Raw genomic sequence first — 21,981 nt, 5'->3', positions numbered from 1 at the left:
GAACTCCCCTCCACAGATAGGGACTTGCTTTCCATACGCATTTGAAACAGGTTAAACGTCAGTGGAAAACATTAGGGGGTGGGATACTTTTGACATATTTCTCCTTAGAAGTGTATGAAATGATTTTAGCAAGTATGCACAACTTTACTGCTTACAGATATGCCTAAATTTGGTGTTGGAGATCATACCTTTACCTATTTCCCTAAACCCCTCTCGGTTGTTATTTCCCTAAACCCCTCTCGGTTGGTATTTTGTGCTGTATTTTGTTCTGAAGACACATTAAATCGTGTGTATCCATGGACATAATATTTGCCTGTCCCAAATCTGTGAAGTAAAAAGCAAATTATGTAAGATGTTCTGTAAGAGGTTTATTACAACCTTTATTATTATTATTTTAAACTTTTCCTGTTTATGTTCATGTTAACAACATTTCCTATGGCTTTCAGGCAGGGGTTGGCCAACCCACTAACCAAGTACGGGATAAACTCTTATTCTTAACTTTTCAAAGGTGGAACTGGAAAAGAGGCCGAGTAAAAGCTTTCTTGGCTGCTTTCAAAACTAAGGATTAGTAGCAATGTTCTGACCTGAAACTCAGGTCTTGTGATTTCTTTCCAGGAAAGAGATTTCTCATTGCATGAAAAACCTGTCTGCAAAAGTCTTATTATTTAATTCAAATTTAATTGGATACAGACTGTCAAAATCTAAGGAATTGGTAGTTCTTAATGGTTATGTCGATTATCTGGAGTTGAAAAGTCACTGAGTTTTCTTGCTCTATGTTCCAGGTCCATGGCATTTTATTTTATTTTATTTTTTCAAATTTTGAAAGTTTCAAACGCTTCAATCCCCACAACACATAACCCTTCTTAGGGGCAGTTCAGCCATTTGCAGACGCTAAGCTTTGGGTCCACAGAGGTACATTTCAGGAGTTCTCCAGGTGGCTTAATTGTGAACAGTCTTGCCTTTAGTCTTCTTCCAAAGGCACCAAGCCAGGGGTGGGCAGTAGCTCTGTAAACAGCCTCTCCTAGGCTGGCCCGAATCAATGCGAGCCACCAGGCCACCTCTTCCGCAAGAGTTGTACTAGGGAAAGAGCCAGTGAGACTCTTTTGGGTAACCCCCTTCTTCCAGCCCCGCCACTCACTCAGTGAGGACGTGAGGCTGATCCTTTCTATTGTTAGCCTCCCCGAGACAAAAGCTGGGGACAGGCAGCTGGTGCCTATCCTTTCGCTGGTGAGCACTGCAGAAAGGCAGCCAGGCAGGGCGACTTTGTTTTGCTTTGCATAGTGTTTCTCCAGGTCTGCCCCGCAGCCAGCCTGCCCAGCCCCAGGCGCAGAAAGGACGCAGAGGGCACAGCCGCAGTGCCTTCTGCGTCAAGAGGCGGCTGGTAGGTGCGGCGCGCAGCGGGCGCTCTGCTGTGCCTGTGCCCCCTGCAGCCGCCCGCAGCACGGGCGGGCCGGGCACGTGGGCGCCTCCGTCACACCCTCACTCACACACACTGGAGCGCGCACGGCTCCGCGCCTGCCTCCCGCGCTGATTCCCTGGCAGACGCACCGCGACTCACGAGTCTCTCCTCCGCAGCTCGCAAGGCAGCCACCCCCTAATCCCAGCTTCTCCTGCCGCGCGCCCTCGCCCAGCGGCCACTTCTCTCCAGGCAGCTTCTTTGCGGTCTCCTGGGGGAATACCTGGACACGACCCCTTTAGCCGTCGCCGCTGCTGCGGTTGCCGCGGGGACGTAGAAACAGCGAGAGGCGCTGGGTCACGGCACCCTCACGGTAAGGACAACTGTCCTATGCGAAGGGCTCGGTTAGGCTTAGGGTGGGGCTCGCCGTTAGCCGCCCAGGGACCAGGGGACCAGGCCCGGGAGCAGAATTGATCAGCAGCATCCCGGGAAGGACCTCAGGCTGGGTCCTGGAGGGGTGGAGAGAGACGGCTTCAGTGCCTTGGGAGGACGAGGCTGGGCTGGGAGGGCGACCCCCTGGGCCACATGTCCAGCACCTGTACACAATGGGGAGGAGAGCGACGGCGGGTGGCACTTGTACATGGGAAAGCACATGGGTCAAAACGTGCCGCCATCCTTGCTTCGCTCCCGTTGTGAAAATTACCCTCGGCGTCTCCGGAGACCCCCAGGTTTCCGAGAGAAGTCGAGATGGAAGGGTGGGGTCCGACTCCGGGAAGTCCTGGAGAAAAGTTGGGAGGGTCGGGGCGAGAGAGACGCGCCGGAGGTGAATTGGAAGCAGATGCTCGCGCGGGTGGGGCGGCGGGGCGGGGAGAGCAAGCCGGCTTCATTTCCCATTCGCTTCTGGTTGCTTTTGCAACTGCGGAAGGCGACCACCTAAGGCTGAGGGTTTTGCACGTGACTTTGGCTCCTGTCTCCCAGAGCCTTCCTGCGAGACGAGGTCCGAACGTGGGCCTCCAGCCGCGCACCAGGCACGTGGGGGAACGCACAGCCTGGGGCAGTGAGGGTGGTGCTACCGCGATTTTTTGTTTGTTTTTAAGAGGACGGGAAGGAATTGGAACCCAGATCGCTGTTCTGCCTTTCATTCTCTTGTCTGGTGCGCGCAGTTCCGACTTACAGTAGGACGCCCCAGGGAAAGCCTTTTTTTTTTTTTCCGGTCTTAACTTGCGCACTGGCTTTATCAATGTGAATGCGTCACGACGCCCAGACATCCCGGAGGCGGGCGTGACCCACCCTGCGGGGAATTCTTTCTGCGGAGCGGAGCGCCGAGGCTGCAGCGCGCCCTCCCGGGTCTGGCCCTCCGTGCGCTCGGTCCTCCGTGCGCCCGGCCCTCCCCGGCGTCTGGCCCCCCGTAAGCCCGGTCCTCCGTGCGCCAGGTCCTCCCCTGCGTCTGGTCCTCCGCGCGCCCAGCCCGGAGCGGCCCGAGTAGGACGGGGCGGGACCGGACTCGGCGCAGTGACGTCAGCAGTGTTTGGGTGCTTATGCAAATGAGGCTGCGACCGTTGCCTTGGGTTCTGCGGCGTTTTAAAGGGAGGCCAGTTGGATTCGTTTGGACGCTTCGCTAGCCCAGCGTTTGGGGAAGAATAAAAGGTTTGCTCTCTGTGCCGTGTTGGTTCTGCCCATCACCCATCCTTGTCCGAGCTGTTTTCAGTGCCGGGTTGCTCTTCTAGGGTACCCAGGAAACAAAGTGTTTTAGAGGGATTGTTTTATTTTCACTCCATCCCTTTCCATTTCTGGAAGATGGATGCTGAGCGACAGCGCTTGATTGGTTGTAACTGCTTAATACATAGTACTGGGTTGAATTTTGTTTAGAGATTATGCACATTGCTTTCATTGAAATTCAAGAGATTTGACGATCGGGCAATTTTGTTTTTGTTTGGTACTGCTATTCTGTTTACAAGATCCTAGCATATTTGTTGCAATATTTTATTTCACTAAACTTCAGGTTGAATTTACTAATCAGTTTTGCTACAATTGAAATTGTCAATGTGTTCTCAGTATGCAGTCTAATAGAATTTTTAAGGAAGATAATCTCTCAAACGATTGTGCATAGCTTTTCTAATTGTACAATGACTTGAGAATTAATAACACACTGAACTCAAAATGTATTTTAGTGGAACTAAGAGAAATACCTGTACACTTTCTAAGAGATTAATACTGTCAACTAATTAATAAAAAGTAATAAGGGGTTCTAAAATTGAATACTTCAGGTATTTGAAATACCAGAAATCATAAGAAAGGTCTTTTTTGTTATTGAAATACTTAGTCAAAATAATTACTGAAACCTGAAAATCTATACTTATAATCATTAATTTACTCAATTATCATGGTTCAATATTAGAATATATTAGAAAATATGCTTCTTCTACCCTAGAATGAAATTGTGTATTAATACAGAAGAAACTTGCATTCCTTTAAACTCTTCAGTTAGATCCATGCAATTAAAAAAAAAAAAACATTGAGTTAGAATTATGGACCTAACAAGGGCTTGGGTGATTAACAGAGTTTAACAAAACTTTTCTATTGCTTCTGTTTCTCCTTTGTAGAGTACGTTAACTCTTGATTACTAAACATATATGCATACTTATATATATATTGGTATATTCACATTCAGAACAGATTTTGAAGTCATTTCTGAGCGGAAGGCATTACTAACAAAAATCAAAGACATTGCCTGATGCATGAGAAACACTGAAAGTTCCATGATTGGACTCTTCCTTTATTGCCAATTTGTTTGTTGTTTTAGTTTTATTTAGACTTTGCTTATAGAACTACTCTTATGCCATGACTGACAAAGTTTTGACAAATGTATTTGGTAAAATATTGCCTCAGGCATATTTACCATCTCTTCTCTCTGTGACACTTCCTAAGGATAGACTGGCGTGCAGAGTGGCTGTCAGTGTGCATACCTGCCTGATCAAGGACACAGGTGATCTTAGCCTGAAAGGGTCACTGCTTGTGGTTAGTACACTATCATATCCTTTTCACACAGGGTTAATTTGATTGTTAACTTTGAATAGAATGCTTGCCCTGGAAGCCTTTACACCTATTAAGTTGTTAAAGATACAAGCAAACAAACAAAAAAGTCAACTCATTGTATTGGAAAGTGCAGACGGATATAGGCACTGTATGATATTGCGTGGGCTCATGTATATTGAGACATTTTATAAATGATCAATTGATAATATTTATCAAAACTAAAACATCATATAGCTTTGATCAAGCAGTTTCACTTTAGGGATTTATTCTGATGAGATGGAAATGTAAGATAGATACGTAGTTACATGTTAGAACACTTAGGAGCAAATTATCAGATTCCATCTAAATATATGATACAGTCATACCAAGGGCTTTCACTTAGTTATTTTTTTTAAAAGCAATAATTCTCCTTTATAAGGAGAAGCACAGAAATAGAGCTTTTGTAGTTCTAGGTTTTTAAGTTTGGTCTATAACACATCAATTGGAGATTTGAGAATAACGTGTCTAGATTAATTGGGAAAATGAAATTATTATATTGAGATGAAAAGTTTTTGGTTACATTATTCTGGGCTGATAATTTTCCCCTTTAAAATCTGCAATATGTCACTGCATTCTCTTCAGGCCTGTAGAGTTCACTGTGAGTAGGTCAGCTGACCTACAGTAGTTTCCTACAGGTCAGTTGTGAGTCTAGTTGGGGTTCCTCTATATGTCAGTTTTGAATTCTTTAGCCCCTATTTTTTCGATGTATTCTTCAGGTAACTCTGGGATTGGCAAAGGCTTTTGCTTCTATGCAGGGGAGTCTTCAGAAATATTCATTGTGCCACTGTCTCTTCTTTTGCTCTTGATCATTGCACAGCAGATTCTTTTCCTTAGGACAAGTTTCTACGCCATGTCACCCACAGATCTACAGACCTGTGCCATTCCCTCCAGGGAGTTTAGGGCTGAGCTCTTATGTTAGACTTCTTCCAGGGTCTCTGCCATAGCCCCAGATCCTGGCTCACCAGTCTCCACATCTTGTGATCCTGTGCTGTAGGTGCCCCATTGCCCATGCAACCTTTTTCTCACTTCTGGCTCGAGTAGTTCCCAGGATTAGGTAGACACCAGGAATCCTAAATAACTGGGTTGTTGGTGGTGCTGATCTTGCCATTGTCTTTGAAAAATGAAATCAAATACTTCTATAGTAAAGGAAAGCTCAAAGAATATGCCTCTTCCAGATCTGTCCTACAAATGATGGTTAAAGATGTTCTCTTGACAGAGAAAATGAATAGCACCCACCAAAACCACAGGCAAATGTGGAGAATGTCCCAGTAAATTAACAACAGAAGACTAAATTTAAAAAATGAACCACCCATTGCTAAAATGACAGGATCAAATTACCACCTATCCATATTAATTCTGAATGTAAATGGCTTAAACTCATTAATCAAATGTTGTGGATTAGTGGGCTATTCATTGCCTACAGAAGTCACATTTCACCAACAAAGATGAGCAGAAAATATATCTCATGGATTTTGGTGTTTTTGTTTTATTTTCAGTTCTTCAAAAACAGTTTTTATATTAAATTCTTCACTGACTCATAGCTCATACAGCAGCATCATTTTCTTCAAGAAAGTTCTTATAGATTCTCATAGATCATACAGTAGCATAATTTTCAAGAAGTTTCTTGATTTCCTTTTTCATATCTTCTGTGACACATTAGTCATTCAGTAGCATAATATTTAACTTCATGGAATTACAAGTTTCTATCTTTTCTTCCTGTTGTTGATTTTATTTTGTGGCTTTTCATTTAAGGGGATGTATAGTAGCTGTGTAATGGTGACTATCATATCCAGTAGCATCTTGTTTAATATCATGGCATTGTAAATTTCTGTTTTTCTTCCTGTGGTTGGTTTTGTTTTGTCACTTTTCAGTGGGGTGGGGGGCACTTTATAGTGGCTGTGTAGTGGAGACTGACATGTCCAGATGTGAGATTACAGTATAGTGTGCATTTATACTTCCAGATCGAGGATGGACTTCCAATCAAACTGTTGGATATGTCTTGACAATGGGATGCTGGACAGTCTGCCATTGTCCATGCCCACAATGATGGACTTATTACTGTTTATGAGGAACTATGCTGTTGTAATTAAATGGGAGAAATCATTGGTGGGAGGGGGTTAGGGGAGTGGATAGGAGACATCTCAGGGCCTATGGAACTGTATTATAAAATGATTATAATATAACAATAATAATAAAAAAAATTGTAAAAAAATTTTGAAAAGGTTCTTGATTTTCATTTTCCCAGCAACATATTAGTCATTCAGTAGTATGTTGTTTAGCTTCATAGAATTGTAAATTTCTATTTTTTCTTCCTGTTGTTGATTTTGTTTTGTGGCTTTTCATGTACAGGGATGTGTGGTAGCTGTGTATTGAAGATGATCATATCCGGATGTGAGGATGCAATGCAGTATGCATCTCTACTTCCAGAACAGAGATGAACTCCCAATGAAACTTAAATATATCTTGACAGTAGGATGCTGCACTACCTGCCATTGTCAGGATATACTTAAATAGCAGAATGATGAACTTATGACTGTTAATGAAGAGCTATACTATTGTAATGATATAGGGGAAATCAGTGAGGTGGGGGGGTTGTCGGATGGACAAGGGAAGTCCCAGAGCCAAGGAACTATCATGAAATAATAATAAAGTTTTTGAAGACATTTTAAAGTAAGAAATTTAAATACAGAATTAAGCATATAGTAATTGTGTAAAAAGGAGTAATTTGAGGACTGGTGCTCTGGCATAGCATATTAAGCCTCTACATGTGGTGCAGCATTCCATATGGGCACCTGCTTGAGTCCTGGCTGCTCCTCTTCCAATCCAGCTCCCTACTAATGACTTGAGAGAACAACAGAGGATGACCCAAATGTTGAGCTGCTGCACTCACCTGGGGAACCTGGATGAAGTTCGTAGCTCCTGGCTTTGGACTGACCCAGTTCTGGTTCTTGAGGTCATTTAGGGAGTGAACCAATGGATGAAAGAGCCCTCTGTTCTCTGTATGATTGTGAATGAGAATACTGAGGCCCCTCTAATAAAGGGTTCTTTGGAACCTAAATTTTTCATTTATCTGGGATAAAAGTGCAGAACTGTAATTGCTGTGTTACATTGTTGTCTCATGCTTAGTTTTTGAGGAAACTTTTTTTCCCAGCGTGGTTGAACCATTTTGCAATCTTATTAGCAATAATCGAATAATAATATTTTATCCATAACTTTTCCAGAGTAGGCTTGTCACTGAATTTTAGACATTGTGACAACCATTGTGTCAGGCACATAGATGCTGCTTGATTGATAGTGAGGTTATATTCCAGTAAATTCACTGTATTTTGAAATGTTCTCATGTCAGAAAATGCATGTAATTAATCTGATGTACTAACCATAGCTTAGAAACAGTATGCTGCAGTGAACAGTCATTTACTCTAGTGATCTTGTGCCTGATTAAGAGCTGCCCTGCATTGCCACTATCCATTGCATATACATCGCATATATATATATATAAAGGTCAAAATTCAGTATCCAAGGGAATTTTCTACTGGTGGCAGATCACATTCCCACCATTTGTACAGCCTAAAATATCTTAAATTAGACCATTGTAAAGTTTGGGATCATCTGAATAGTGACTCTTCACGTGGTTTTAATTTTCATTTACCCAATGGCTAATAATCCTGGATCTCATTTCCATCCATGATGTATTTAGTGAAATTTTTTTTGTACTTTACCAAATTAATTTTTAGTGATTAGCTTTTAAAAGTTCTTTTTTGTAATACTAATGTTTTGTTTAATATGTGGTTTTCAAAAATTTCCTCGTTTTTAGCTTGTGTTTTAATCCTCTTAATAGGATCTTTTACCGAGTAAGAGTTTTGAGACCTAGTTCAGCAATTGCTGCTTTATTGGATCCTATCAAATAACTCTTTGCCTAACTCTATCATCTGATTTTGCTTCATAAGTTTTACTTGCAAGATTTTGAAGTCTTCTGCTTCACATTCATGTCTAAAATTTTGGAGGCTTATATTTTTCCAGGGAGATTTGTTTCTTCAGTTGTGACAAGAGATAATCCTTCCTCCATTGTCATTACTTTTGTGTGTCTACCAAGAATCAGTGGGCATATCAGTGTTTTATACCATTCTGTGCACTGTCTTCTGTTCCATTGTGTGTGTGTGTGTGTGTGTGTGTGTATGTTTGTGTGTGTGTCTTTTTTGGCAAAGACTTGTTTGCTGTTATAGGAAAGGTATATTTACTGACAAATATCTTTCATCTACTTTTCACTCCCCCAAATGGCCACAATGGCCAGAGCTGAGCCAATACAAAGCCAAGATTTCTTCTAGGTCTTCCATGTGGTTCAGGGTTCCCAAGGATTTGGCCATCCTGCCCTACTTTCTCAGGACACAAGCTGGGAGCTGGATAGGAAGGGGAGCAGCTGGGACACAAACTGGCACTCATATGGCATGCCAGTGCTTGCAGGTGGAGGATTACCCTGTTGAACTGCTGTGGTGGCCCTGTTTGTGTGTCTCTTCTACATAATTTCCATAAATGTACAAATGTAAATTTTGCAATCAGGGTTATTGTTTTGTTTTCATTTTTGTGAAATTCTGAAAGTATTTATAGCTGTCCAGTGTCTGCATTTTTTATAAATCTTAGAATAACCTTGTCTATATTTATTTCTGATATTTTCATAATAGTATTAAACCATGTATTACTTTAGAGACAATTGGCAGATTTACTAAATTGATTTTTCCAATTCATGAATACTTAGAGAGCTAGTAAATGGACTATTTAATATTGGGTATGATGTGTTTAAGAAAGTGGTATATTAGCTGTAAATTACCAGTTTTATATATGTAGGTTTTGTGCTAATAATCCTTTATGAGTATTTCTGTAAATGTTTACTTCCTAATCATAATCCTTGTTTCATTCCTGAGATTGTCTACATGACATTTTACATAAAACCAAATGTGGCTTTGAACATTGATACTAACTTTGAGGATATAAAGAAAATTACTGTATGGATTTAAAATTTTAAGTCTATTGCCTATTTTGAATGTTCAGTAGTTTACATTTTTGCAAAAATATTTATGCTTTCAATTAACTCCAATAATATTTAATTTACCTTCCCCCAGGGTCAAATGTTTCAACTCTTTATGACACACTATACCCCATCCTAAAACCATGACTTATTTCTCATCATGTGTTGGAGTAACTGGGTTCAGTTGTGTGGTTCCTCCATTCCATTTGGTGTTAACTGGCTAGGCTATCAAGGCCTTTGTCCTCAGCCCTGGGGCTTCAGCCCAAGGAACTGGAACATCCGTTTGATTTTCTTTCTCCCTCTCTTCCTATCATTTTCTGCATGCTTTCCAGCAGACACATGCACTTTATTTTTCAAAAGATTTAGTTAGTAGGTTGAAAGACAGACAGGCAGGCAGATAGGCAAAAACATCAGAGTCTCCTCCATCTTCTAGTTTACTCCCTGGGTGGTTCAACAGCAGAGGCTAGACCCAGCCAAAGTCAGGAGTAAGGAACTGCATCTGGCTTCCCACAGAGATGACAGGGGCACTAGTCCATGGGCCGTCCTCCACAGCCTTCTAGGTTCATTAGCAGGACGCTTGATAAGAAGCTGAGATTTTAGAATTCAAACTCAGCTCATTCATGAGATGCAGGCCTTTTGTGTCACAACCCTGCCCTAAAGGTGACATTTTTCTTCATTTTTTTAAATATGGTATTGCTGTTCCATAAGCGAGACATTCAAAATGTTCCACCAAAATTTATGTGTTTTTGACTTTCAGTTACTTTTTAATGTTTTTCATTCAACATCTTTGAAGTTCATCTACAGTTTTGTCCATAGTTATTTCCCTTCTAATGCTGAATTATATTTTATGACATGGATGTAGTGAAATTTGTTCAGTCATTCACTCAGTGAATCACGTTTGGGTAAGTTTTAATTTTTTCATTATTATGGATGAAGTTACAAAGAACATTTGTGTGTAAATTTCGCAAGTTTTTTTATTTCTGTGAGCTATGTTCCTGAATGCAGTTGATGGTCACTGAGAAGCCCATTATTAGTGTTAAAAACCATTGTGAAATTTTTTTCATGTATTTAATAGATACAGTTGTAAGACCACAGGTTCCCTCACTCTCCATCCCTCCTTCAATCCTCCATTTGTTACCCTATGTTTTTTCCTATTATTTTTACATTAACATAGTTTCGGTTTGCATTCCCACCAGTAAAGTATGACTGGCCTAGTTTCTTCACATTTTCCCTCATGTGTGGGGTTACTTTTTACAAACAAGTTGGCTATTTCGATCAGTGTATTATAATGCTTCCTTTCTGGGCAAAACAAATATTTAATAAAATATGCAACTGCGACAATATATTCTCATTTTAAATTTTCCCTCCCTTTTTATTGGGTTTGTGATGTTATTTTTTTTTCTCAATACAAAATTTTTATGGAAAAGAAGTTAAAAATTTTTAAAAAAAAGTTAGTTGAATTTTCTGTTAAATAATTTTGATTATTTTTCAAAATATTTGCTGTATTTCATCTCTTGTCTTTTTCCTTTTGTGGTTTGTTCATAGCAATACACTAATCAACAAACTGTGCTAGTCATAGTTACAATGAGTCAATATTTTGATTTTATTCAGATAATTTTTACTTTCTAAAATTTTATTTTTATATATTAAAATTTGAAATGTATTTTATTTGAACTCATGAGTTTCATATTTCTTCATATGCAAAAAGGTTTAACACAATTTTAACTTTTCAGGGATATATTATGATGTTTCAGTGCATTATAAATTTCAACTTGTGACCAATGTCCAAATATTTGTCAACATAGGGAGTTCTGCTTGAGTTGTACCTCATTCTGATATGCAAGCAGTCATCCTCAAGTTCAAATTTTTGCATATTTTATTGGAAATATTAAAATTTAATGAAAGTGTTTTCCAAGCTTGAGAGCGAAAATGTCTTACGAAATGGACTGAGAATTTCAGAGAGCGCTGACTTAATTTTCTAACAAATAATACTAGTAAGACTATTCAAGGCAAAAGCAGAGAAAAAGGTACTACTAGCAGGAATAAATAAAATGATATCTTACTACAAATACTTTGTGAAATACTTTGAAATATTATGAAAATCATTTGACATCTTAGATGGGATGTATGAATTTTTCAAGAAAGATAGTTTATCATGAGTATTAGTATGAAAATGAAAATCTATGTGGGTATAAATCAATGAAAGGAATAGGAATTTTAATTTAAAATATTTTCAGAAAGAAAACCAAAGGCACAGATGGCTGTTTTGGTGAGTACTGCCAAACACCGAAGGACATAATGAAACTAATCCTACAAGTATTCTCTCAAAAAATAAAAGAGAAATTAGTTCAAAGCTCACTTTGTAAGTCCAACAAAACCAGAGAAGCAAAATATGAAACAAAATGTACTCACATTTCTATTAATACATTTGAAGAAAATTCAAACAATGTTTTAGAAGACTTATTGCATTGAAATATGAGAAAAGGTAACTCCTGAACAAGTGAGTGTCATTGTATGAATGAAGGATGATGTTGAAGATGTGAAAGTACCAAGTGTAATAAACTAAGAGGCATCTTCAAAAAGCTGTTGGAAATGTGTGTAACGCATGGCTTTAACATTTTTGCATCACAACAGAGATCCTTTAATTTTATTTTCCATATTTTGGAAGCACCATTATATTAACTGATTATGATTATTTTAATAAATGAAAAACATATTCCAACTTTAATATTTATTCATAATTTTTAAAAATCTGTACTAAACAAAGCATGAAAATAACCAACAACTAACCTCTTCAAAATGAACAGGAATATCTGTGAAAAAAATGTATAATGGAAATCCCCCCCCCCAAAAGGTGAAATATGAAGTACTTTATCAGTAGCATTTGGAATTAGGAGAGAACATTTGCTCTTGGCATTTCTTGTCAGCATTTTTTTGTAAGTAAATGTGATAGCTAGAAAAATAAGCCAAGACAAAGAAATTAAAGATAAATGATTAGAGAAGTACTTGTTGGTGACATGACTGTGTAAATGGAAATCTTAAGAAATCTTTTAAAAAGATAAAAACTAATTTAGCAGTATTGCAAGATGGAAAACTTGCATTTATAAAAGAAATTTTATTAACAATAATACTAACAAAAATAATTGCAACTTGAAATTAAAAAAAACAATACTGTGATATAAAACACCATATACTAATTCAGGATAAATGTAATAAAGTCTGCAAAATTGGACCATTGGCATCTTTGAAGCAACTGAAGGAAATTAGAGAAAAATAAAGAGATATCATGTTTCTAGATTGGATTTTTTTAAGATGTAAGTATTTCCAAATTGAATTCATTTACTTAATGTACTTTGATCTAAAATCTGAGATGGCTGATTTTACTAATTTTTTTTATTAATATAAATGCACAAAATATTCTGAACATTATATGTAGAGACAAAATAATCTTAAAAACAAATGATTTGAGAGAAACTGAATCTGAAATTTATTATGTTGATATTAAGATGTGTTGTGTCTAGTTTTAAGTCCTTGAAGGTAGATTTGTTCTGAAAAATATACATGGAGGTAATTAAAGCAATATAATAATTAGAGAATGAGGAAAATGTAAATGTAATGCCGAAGTTAAGTGATGTAAAATCAGTGCTCAGATCCAGATATATTACTAGAAAGATAACTATAGTGTTGCATTTGTAATGTATGTTATTTAGGATCTATGCAAGCTGTAGAAACTTACGTTGGCCAAGAGACAGGGTTACCAAGCTCTGGCAGGGTCACAGGGCCTCAAAGAAACAATGCAGTGCTTGGCAATGAGATGGAAAAGGGAAAGAATGAAAAGTGTTGTGAAAACTAGAAACCGGGTCCATGATTACAGTTAGTAATTATAGACGGGGCATAATGCCTTTCATGGAATGGAATGGAATGAGATTTTTTGATCTCTGTTTCTGCTCTCAGGATTCTAGCTACCTGGAAGGGATATCAGACTGGCCAAATGTAGAAGGTTTTTTTCCAAACATGGTCTTGCTAGTTTTCTGTCCTCAGTGCTCATGCCTTTTGCGTTTCAACTTTGTTTCATCAACAACTGGGTTGTATCTCTTGCTTCCTGACTGTAGATGGACATAGATGTGAGGCTTTCTTTGGCTAGTGAGACTGCTGCAATGTGACACAAACAGAAGCTTCTAGTAACCCTTGAGATTAAGTTGAACTTAAAGCTGTCATTGGAAATATGAGTTGTTACTGTAAACAAATCAGGGCTTGCATATTGGAGAGACTGCATGTTGGAAAATTAGGGTGTGGGGCAGGTAAGTTAGACAGTCTTAGGCTTGAGCTGACTGATAGCTGAAGTGCTTCAAGTAAAAATCAGAACAACCAGTCATCTAAGCCTCGCTCATATTCCGATTCACATGAATTATGACATGGTTTGTTCAGTACTGAGTTTTGAAGGGATATGTTGTGTAGCAAAAAATTACTGATTTTTCTCAAAAGGTGGTTAAAGAGAGTAACACAGTATCGGTTGTGTACATTACATCTTAATGGAGTAACGCACAACCAAGCCATTGGAATGCAGTACAACCATACCAGTGGTGCTCTCAGAGTCTGGCATTCATCCATCCCCTTTATTATTAGATAAACCTATTATTGCCCTTCTTTTGTTAATGAGGAAATTGAGAAAATTAACTTAGCCAAGGTCATAGAACTGGAAGTACAATTAACATCCAGTCCATTTCTGACACTGTAGCATGTCTGGCACCATTGTGTGCTTTTTCACGCGAGGCTATTGATTCCTGTGAAATGTCTTGATTGTTAATTAAGAAAGGGCAGATGAAAACACAAAGGTTGCAGACATTAGTCTCTTTTAGAATTCAGGTTTCATTTTAATTCAGTATCTATTACTTCCTAGGTAGAAGATAAGAACAATTACATTTTATTTCTATCATTTTCATTTCCTCCTATATCAAATTCCATGTTTTGTTAGTTTTTACTTTTAACTTATACCTTTGTCCCATAAACATAGTTGCTATTCATTGTTTAAGTTGGTGCTCACTTCTTTACCATGGCTTCTGTTATTTTGTTCATCATTTGATTTTCTCTCTTGGTTTGCTAAATGTCATGATCATATAGGCTCTCACTTCCCATGTCTCAGTCCCTAACCTCCAGCCTCATAAGGCTCAACTGGAACTGGTATACAAGTTAATTAGAAAACCCACTTTTTGTTGTTGTTGTTAGAAAGGGACTAATACCATTTTTTTCTTCTTCCTACCGCTTTGAATTCCTAGGCATTCTTTTCCTCCTTTTTTGTTTTAATGGTATTGATGTTTTAAATTTAAAAAAATTTAAATTTCTAGGCAAAACCTTTGTCATTTGATCTTTTAATGTTTTACATTTTATTAATTCTGTCCTGTCTGGAATTATAAATTTGTTGGTAAATATTATATGATGAGGCCCCAGTATGTATTTCTCCCTAAATTACATGAAATATTATTTTCGTGTGTGTGTGTGTGTGTGTGTGTGTGTGTGTGTGACAGAGAGAGAGGTTCATCCACTGGTTTACTCCCCAAATGTTCACAGTGACCAGGGTTGAGCCAGGCCAAAGCCAAGAGCCAGGAGCTTTATGTGAGTCATGGACACAGAGCCTTAGCACTTTGGTGGAATGGGAACCCAAACCAGCTCCAGCTCCCATATCGGTGTTGGCATTGCAGGCAGTGGCTTAACCCGCACATCACAACGTCAGTCCCAAATCCACCCATTGAATTAATATTTTTTATCTTGTTAATAATTTTTCCTTTTTTAGATTTAAAATGATACAATTTTTAAAATTTATAACAATATATTTTAACATTTTCCATATTCATATGTGGATATTATATCCATATATGTATCTGCTATTTTTTTCTTGAAAACAGCTATAATTTCACAAAATTTGGGATTCATGATAATGGTCATAAAGTCAATAGAGAAGGGTAGAAAGTAAATTGTTCTGTATATGGTACAAATCGATCAGATAATGTATCTGAAATTTATGCCAAAAAATGTGGCATCCATACAATTTCATGCTTTCAATACTATTTGCTTCCATACATAAGAGGAAACAGATGATACTTATCTTTCCATGCCTAACTTAGTTCACTTAATATAGTGCTCTCCAGTTCTATTTTTTGCTATGTGTCCAGGATTATATCCTTTTGATGGTGCAGTGATATTCTCTTTTGTAAATATATTACATTATTTATCCAGTCATGAACTGATGCACATTTTGGTTGAGTCCATATCTTTGTTATTGTGGATTTTGATTATATAAACATGTGAGTGAATTTTACTTCCTTTGGATATATTTTTCCTAAGTAGGAAAGCTGGACAATTTTGAGCTTTTTTTTCCCCCACAAATTCCCATATTGTTTTCTATGAGTGTACTAGCTTGCGTTCCTGCCACCCTTTCTCCACACTGATTATTATTTAAATGATCTCTGACTCCTGGGATACTTCCATTCCTTGATGTGTGCTTATATTCCTCCTTGTCTGTCACTTAGGTTTATTCCTCTCTCAGCCAGTGCAACTCGACTCTGGTTTCTGCACAAAACTTTTTCAACTTTTTCATTCTTAGCAACTAATCATGTGTTTCAGTGAGGAGAGTTCTATCTTGCCATTTTTCTTTTTGATAAGTAATGTCACTTAAATGAAGCACGTATAGAATGTACTAGGGGATTCCACACTGACAGTTTGGATTTATTCTCTGGAGAAAAGATTGTCAATATCTTTGGTAAGGAATCAGTATATAATTTAGGTTTTACTAGGTAATAGTACAATAGAAGAAAACCAGCCAGAGACATAAACATGACACAGTAAATTTCCTTTACAATATACAGATGTTGGGCTGTATTTTGACCTTTTCTCTATTACACTCATACACAGGAGGCTCTTGAATAATGGGGAGAACAACTACTGCAAGTCTAAGGTGCAAGTGAAGTTACACCTTAAGGATGATGGCATGGGCTCGGCAGCGTGGCCTAGTGGCTAAGGCCCTCGCCTTGATCCCATATGGCCGCTGGTTCTAATCCCTGCGGCTCCACTTCCTCTCTATCTCTCCTCCTCTCAGTATATCTGACTTTGTAATAAAAATAAAATAAATCTTAAAAAAAAAAAAAAAAAAAAAAGGATGATGGCTGTCCTCCAGTTGCCTTTCTGTCACAAGAGTGGATTGCGCTAATTTGGCAGAGGCTATGCGGATACTTGATATTTATTCTACTACTGTGCAAGTGAACTCTTGATACCAAACTTTTATCATCTTCCACTTCCTGAACATGGCCATTTCTGATTAATTTTTGGTGATACTTCCAAATATAAAAATTGTACTACATTCCTGACAATAACCAATCTCTTTTTAGTCTACACTTAATGGCCCACCTTTTTGGATTTAGTATTGCAGGCAGGCTTTTGGAATTCATAAGGCTTTTTATCTTTCAAAAAAGTTGTGTTTCTCTTCTAAATTGTTATCCCTAGATTTCATTTTTACAAATCTGTTCAGAAACTCTCGAGTCATAGCTTTACATATGTCAATAGGAGGCCTGTGCACAGAGCAATTGTCTCTTGTAAGTGGGTGTAGGGTCCTTTAGCAATAACACTAGCACGTACAGCAACATCTGGCAGACAAGCTTAAATGAAGATATGAATGTGAGATAAACAAAGCCATACTCTAAAAAAGCACACCCCCAAACCTGTCCCAGGCTTACATGTAATTGTAACATTTTCATTGTTAATTGAGATTTCTTTCCATTTGTTTTTACAACCAACCCAAAGAGCAGGAGGTAGGAGACGGAGCAAGAAATAGAGTTAACAAGGGATCCTAAGTTATTCTACCCGTAATATCATTATTCTACCATTTTTTGTTTACAATAGGAAAAAAGCTTTAAAGGGATGTAAATATATGTTTATGATCACTTTGATATGTCCACTTCAGCTTTAATAGTTAGTATAAAGTTGTATTATATAAGTATACATATTAATGTTTTGTTAGTTTTTATATTGTATACTTTTGCATTTAAAATTTGTTTACATTGAATCTTATTTTTAAAATAGAAAATATGACCATCAAAAACTTTGACCAAATAGAAACTGTTGATGATAACTATTCACTTGATAAAGATGTAAGAGTATCCAAAAGTATATTTTTATTCTTATTTTTTAATACATTTGCCATTCAAAGATAAGAAATAAATAGAATAAATATAACAATTTCTATGATAACTAGTTTGTGACGTGATCTTCCAAAAATTTTCTTTTTAAAATGATGGGTGTTTCTGCTATATTCATGTCTGTAAGCTTGGAAACATCCCTATCTTTTTTGTGTGTATGAAAATAAACAAATTGAGACCCAGCATTTACTGAAAAAGCCGAGGTTGGTAGACACGTACCAGAAGTTGGACAAATAATGATCAGTAGCATTATAACACAACTCTACATTTATCAGACCAAATCAATATTTGTGCGTCTGTTGTTACTATGCCAACACCTTTTATCTGAAGACGATAGAAATGTAGGCATTCGGGCCCGGCGGCATGGCCTAGTGGCTAAAGTCCTCTCCTTGAACGCCCTGGGATCCCATATGGGCGCCGGTTCTAATCCCGGCAGCTCCACTTCCCATCCAGCTCCCTGCTTGTGGCCTGGGAAAGCAGTTGAGGACGGCCCAATGCATTGGGACCCTGCACCCGCGTGGGAGACCCAGAGGAGGTTCCAGGTTCCCGGCTTCGGATCGGCGCGTACCGGCCCGTTGCGGCTCACTTGGGGAGTTAATCATCAGACGGAAAATCTTCCTCTCTGTCTTTCCTCCTCTCTGTATATCTGGCTGTAATAAAATGAATAAATCTTTAAAAAAAAATGTAGGCATTTAATCTGCATTATTTATATCTCATGAATAATTATTTCATGTGCTTGCATCCTTTCAGCAAAAAATTTAAAATTTCACTTGTTCAATCTTTATTATTCAACTCAGATTTTTTGATTTATAGGGAAAATAATTCACATTGAATGGTTGACAATCCCAAACTTCATTACCTGTTTCTGTGTTCAAACCGCAATTGCCTTTTAAAAATAGTCACTGTGGTAAGCCATTCTAGAAAATAGGTCTATCGCTCAAAATATTTTGGGAATGCTTTTTTCTTTCCAGAATTTTCTTCATCGTTTCCTCTTAGCCTTCATCAAGGTGTAAATGAGTTATTTGATATCAGTGTGTGTCTTAACTTTGGAAGCAAGAAAGGATGAGCAAAATCTAAATAGCAAAGTTGAAGAATTTGCTTTCATTGAGGTACCTGACATTCTATGCTGCTCTTTCATATGATTTTTAAAATAACGTTTAATGTCAGTATAATTAGCAATTCTATCAAGGATATCCATTTTTCTAGCAGTGAATAGCAGAATTATTAGACTGTTACTTCTGAAGCTCCCCAATAACTTTATAGAGAAGCCCTCATTTCTTTAGTCAGGTTTTAAAACTGGACAATTCTGTTGAACTGTACTGTAGGTAAGCCTTGTATGCTTACTTGATCTGTATCTGAATATAGATAAGGATATGAGATGTGTCCTAAAAATATGAGAGAAAAAGTAATGGCTGTTTTTCTTGCACTGGTTTAGAGAATATTTACTTATTTTTCATTATGAAATTTTGCCACTTCATACTTCTGTTTGTACCATTCTTTATCTTAGGTGTGACTTCATTTCTGCCCAACTTTAGCTCCAGTTTATTATTATTGCTATTATCATCATTTTACAATGTGGTTCCATGAGCTCTGGAGTTTCTCTCCATTTTCTCCAAATCCCCTCCCCGCACTGATTTCCACCATATTTACAGCAGTATAGTCCTTCATAAACAGTCACATGTCCATCATTCTGTTATTTAGGTGTAACCTTACATTGTAGGTATGGACGATGGCACAGAGTCCAGTGTCCTATTGTCAAGAGGTATTCAACAGTTTCTTCATGAGTTCATCTTTGGTTTGGAAGTAGAGATGATGGCATTGTATCTTTACAACTTGTCATGATAGTTTCTAACACAGTTACTATACTTCCCATTAAATGAAAAGCCATGAACCCAAATTAACAACAGGAACAGTAATAAAAAAACATTTACAGCAACATGAAGTTAAATAACATGCTATTGAATGATCAATATGTCACTGAAGAATACATAACATTCCTGATCTTTCCTATTGTAATGATGTCAGATCATTTCATTTTGCAGTGTATTGTAGTGCTTTGGGATGTACCTTTCTCTTTATGCGATATAAGCTCCTTAAAAATGGAGCTGATATCATTCACTGATGATTTTTCTCATAAAGTCTAATCACAATTAATCTAAAATGTGTGAATGGATGAATAGATTAATGGAAATCACACATACACATATGACAAATTTATAAGGTTGACATGCCTTTATGTATGTAATATTAAAATAAGAGATATATAAGAAAGGTCTATGAAGGAAGAGAATTAAGAAAGTCACTAAATTTTAATAAGCGAACAGAGTATGTGTTATGCACTAGCATATATCTGAGTGCAAAATAAAATTTTATAAAAAAGATGAAATTAGCCAAAAGAAAATATATTTGACACTAATGTGTTTGATGATTTTCTGCAATTCTTGAAATACATTCAAAATGGCTAAGGACAGTCATGCTTTATAATCTGTATAAATAGTTGCTGTTGTAAAAACAACAATAAAAGGTGTTAATGTTTTTAATATTTTTGTCATTAAGTACTGTCACATTTCAACTTATAATTTTCCAGGTTCCAACACACTATTGGACATAGAGGCCAAGGATTCATAAGACTTTATCACCTTGAATCAAGGATTTATTTGAAATCCTCCCCATTCTGTACTTCATATCAAGTAACATTTTGTGAAAGGAAAAATTAACACATTTTCTGCAAGGAGTTTGTATTAATAATACTTCCTATACTTTCCAATGCCTAAGAATAGCAAGGTGGTAAAAAGAGAATTTGATGATGAGGTTATTGAGTCTGTCAAAGACCTTCTTTCCAATGAAGACTCAGCTGATGATGCTTTTAAGAAGAGTGAACTGATTGTTGATGTCCAGGAAGAGAAAGACATAGATATTGAAGAAGCTTCTGAAATCGAAGATGAAAGACCAGCCTGGAACAGTAAACTACAGTACATCTTGGCACAAGTTGGGTTTTCTGTAGGCTTAGGGAATGTGTGGCGATTCCCGTATTTATGTCAGAAGAATGGAGGTGGTAAGTCGCTTGTTTTTTCCATGTGTCTGTGTGTCTGTGTGATTGGTGGTTGTAGTGAATTGCAGTTGCTTGCTTTAAGACGCTCTGGTAGCTACTGCATGCTCATTAATTTTGAGACTATGAATTCCATTGAGAAGCTAGAGAAAACTCCTTTGTGGGAAGTGTGTCCAGCTCTGTTTTCAGATCAGGTTTCCATAGGAGCAGATTGGCTTGCTACAAATACTCAGTGATTGCTTAAGGGTAACACATTTTCACATTCTTTCTGTGGATGCTATGAACATCTTTGATTTATTGATTTGAACTTCTCTAACAAATGTTGCATCCTTTGTGCTTGTCAGTTATTCCCTTTGGAGAATGACCTAAAGCTCTCATATAAGACAAACTGGTGAAGGAAGACAGAATTTTCTCTCCATGACTTGTTAAGTCTGAGTTTTACGTTGCCTCAGCCTTCATTTAAGCAAAAATGGCATGTAATTTAGAATGATTACCTTCAAATGCTGACCAGAACTGTTAGATCCCAGTAGAAGGAATGTACTCAGGTAATTAACACAATGCCAGTCATTCTTCATCCTTACCTCACATATTCAACTTCTAGTTGTATGGTACTGGGGGATAATGTTCAGTTTCAAAGAAACCCTTAAAAGGATTCTTACTTTTGAGCAAATATATCTATACCATCTTTGATATTCTTACTTTTGTATTTGTGCATATAATTATAAGGGGTTATTTAGCAAAAAAATAATTGTCCGTATAGTCTAGGAAAATTCTTTAAAAAGGAAGAAAGTGTTCACACATGATTCTGCCTCATAGTACATTAAAATTAAACAAAATGTTCAATTAACTAATTTTGGGTTGCGATTTTACTATCTATGACCATGAAAACTATTAAAATAAAAGTGGATAAATATTCGATATTTCCATAATTCATGCGTTTCAGCACACAAAGGCTAGAAAGGGGGCTTTGATATTTGAATTTAGATCATGGCAGTTTTATTGACTGGACCAATTGATTTTCTTTTTAATGGAATCATAAACTATGAGCCTTGTGTCTAATCAACTACAGTCATTATTATGAAAATTATTAAAGTGTGTATTTGCTTACTTATTTAACTTATTTGAAAGACAGGATAACGTGATAGGAAGGAGAAAGAGGGATATTTTCCATCCATTGTTTCACTTCAAAAATATCCACAACAATCAGGGTAGGGCCAGGCCGAGTCTTGCAACCAGAGATTCCATCTAT

General features: G+C 37.5%; 1 protein-coding gene across 3 annotated transcripts in view; it reads left to right on the top strand.

The window, feature by feature from the left end:
• Positions 1 to 1,689: 1,689 nt before the first annotated feature.
• The window catches only part of SLC6A15 (solute carrier family 6 member 15), a 46,848-nt gene continuing 26,556 nt past the window's right edge, over positions 1,690 to 21,981 (top strand). The window contains exons 1-2 of one of the 3 annotated variants that reach the window (XM_058673350.1): positions 1,690 to 1,769; positions 20,271 to 20,738. In XM_058673350.1, coding sequence (XP_058529333.1) covers positions 20,450 to 20,738 — 289 coding nt within the window. In that variant the 5' untranslated portion in view covers positions 1,690 to 1,769; positions 20,271 to 20,449. Of the gene's footprint in view, positions 1,770 to 2,948; positions 3,044 to 20,270; positions 20,739 to 21,076; positions 21,278 to 21,981 lie in introns of those variants that run through there. The other 2 variants (XM_004583070.2, XM_058673351.1) reach the window with 2 other exon arrangements.

This window comes from Ochotona princeps, chromosome 15 (assembly GCF_030435755.1).
Source record: "Ochotona princeps isolate mOchPri1 chromosome 15, mOchPri1.hap1, whole genome shotgun sequence".
Classification (NCBI taxonomy): Eukaryota; Metazoa; Chordata; class Mammalia; order Lagomorpha; family Ochotonidae; genus Ochotona; species Ochotona princeps.
Note: the sequence above shows the minus strand (reverse complement) of the source record. Positions and strands in the feature narration are given on the sequence as shown.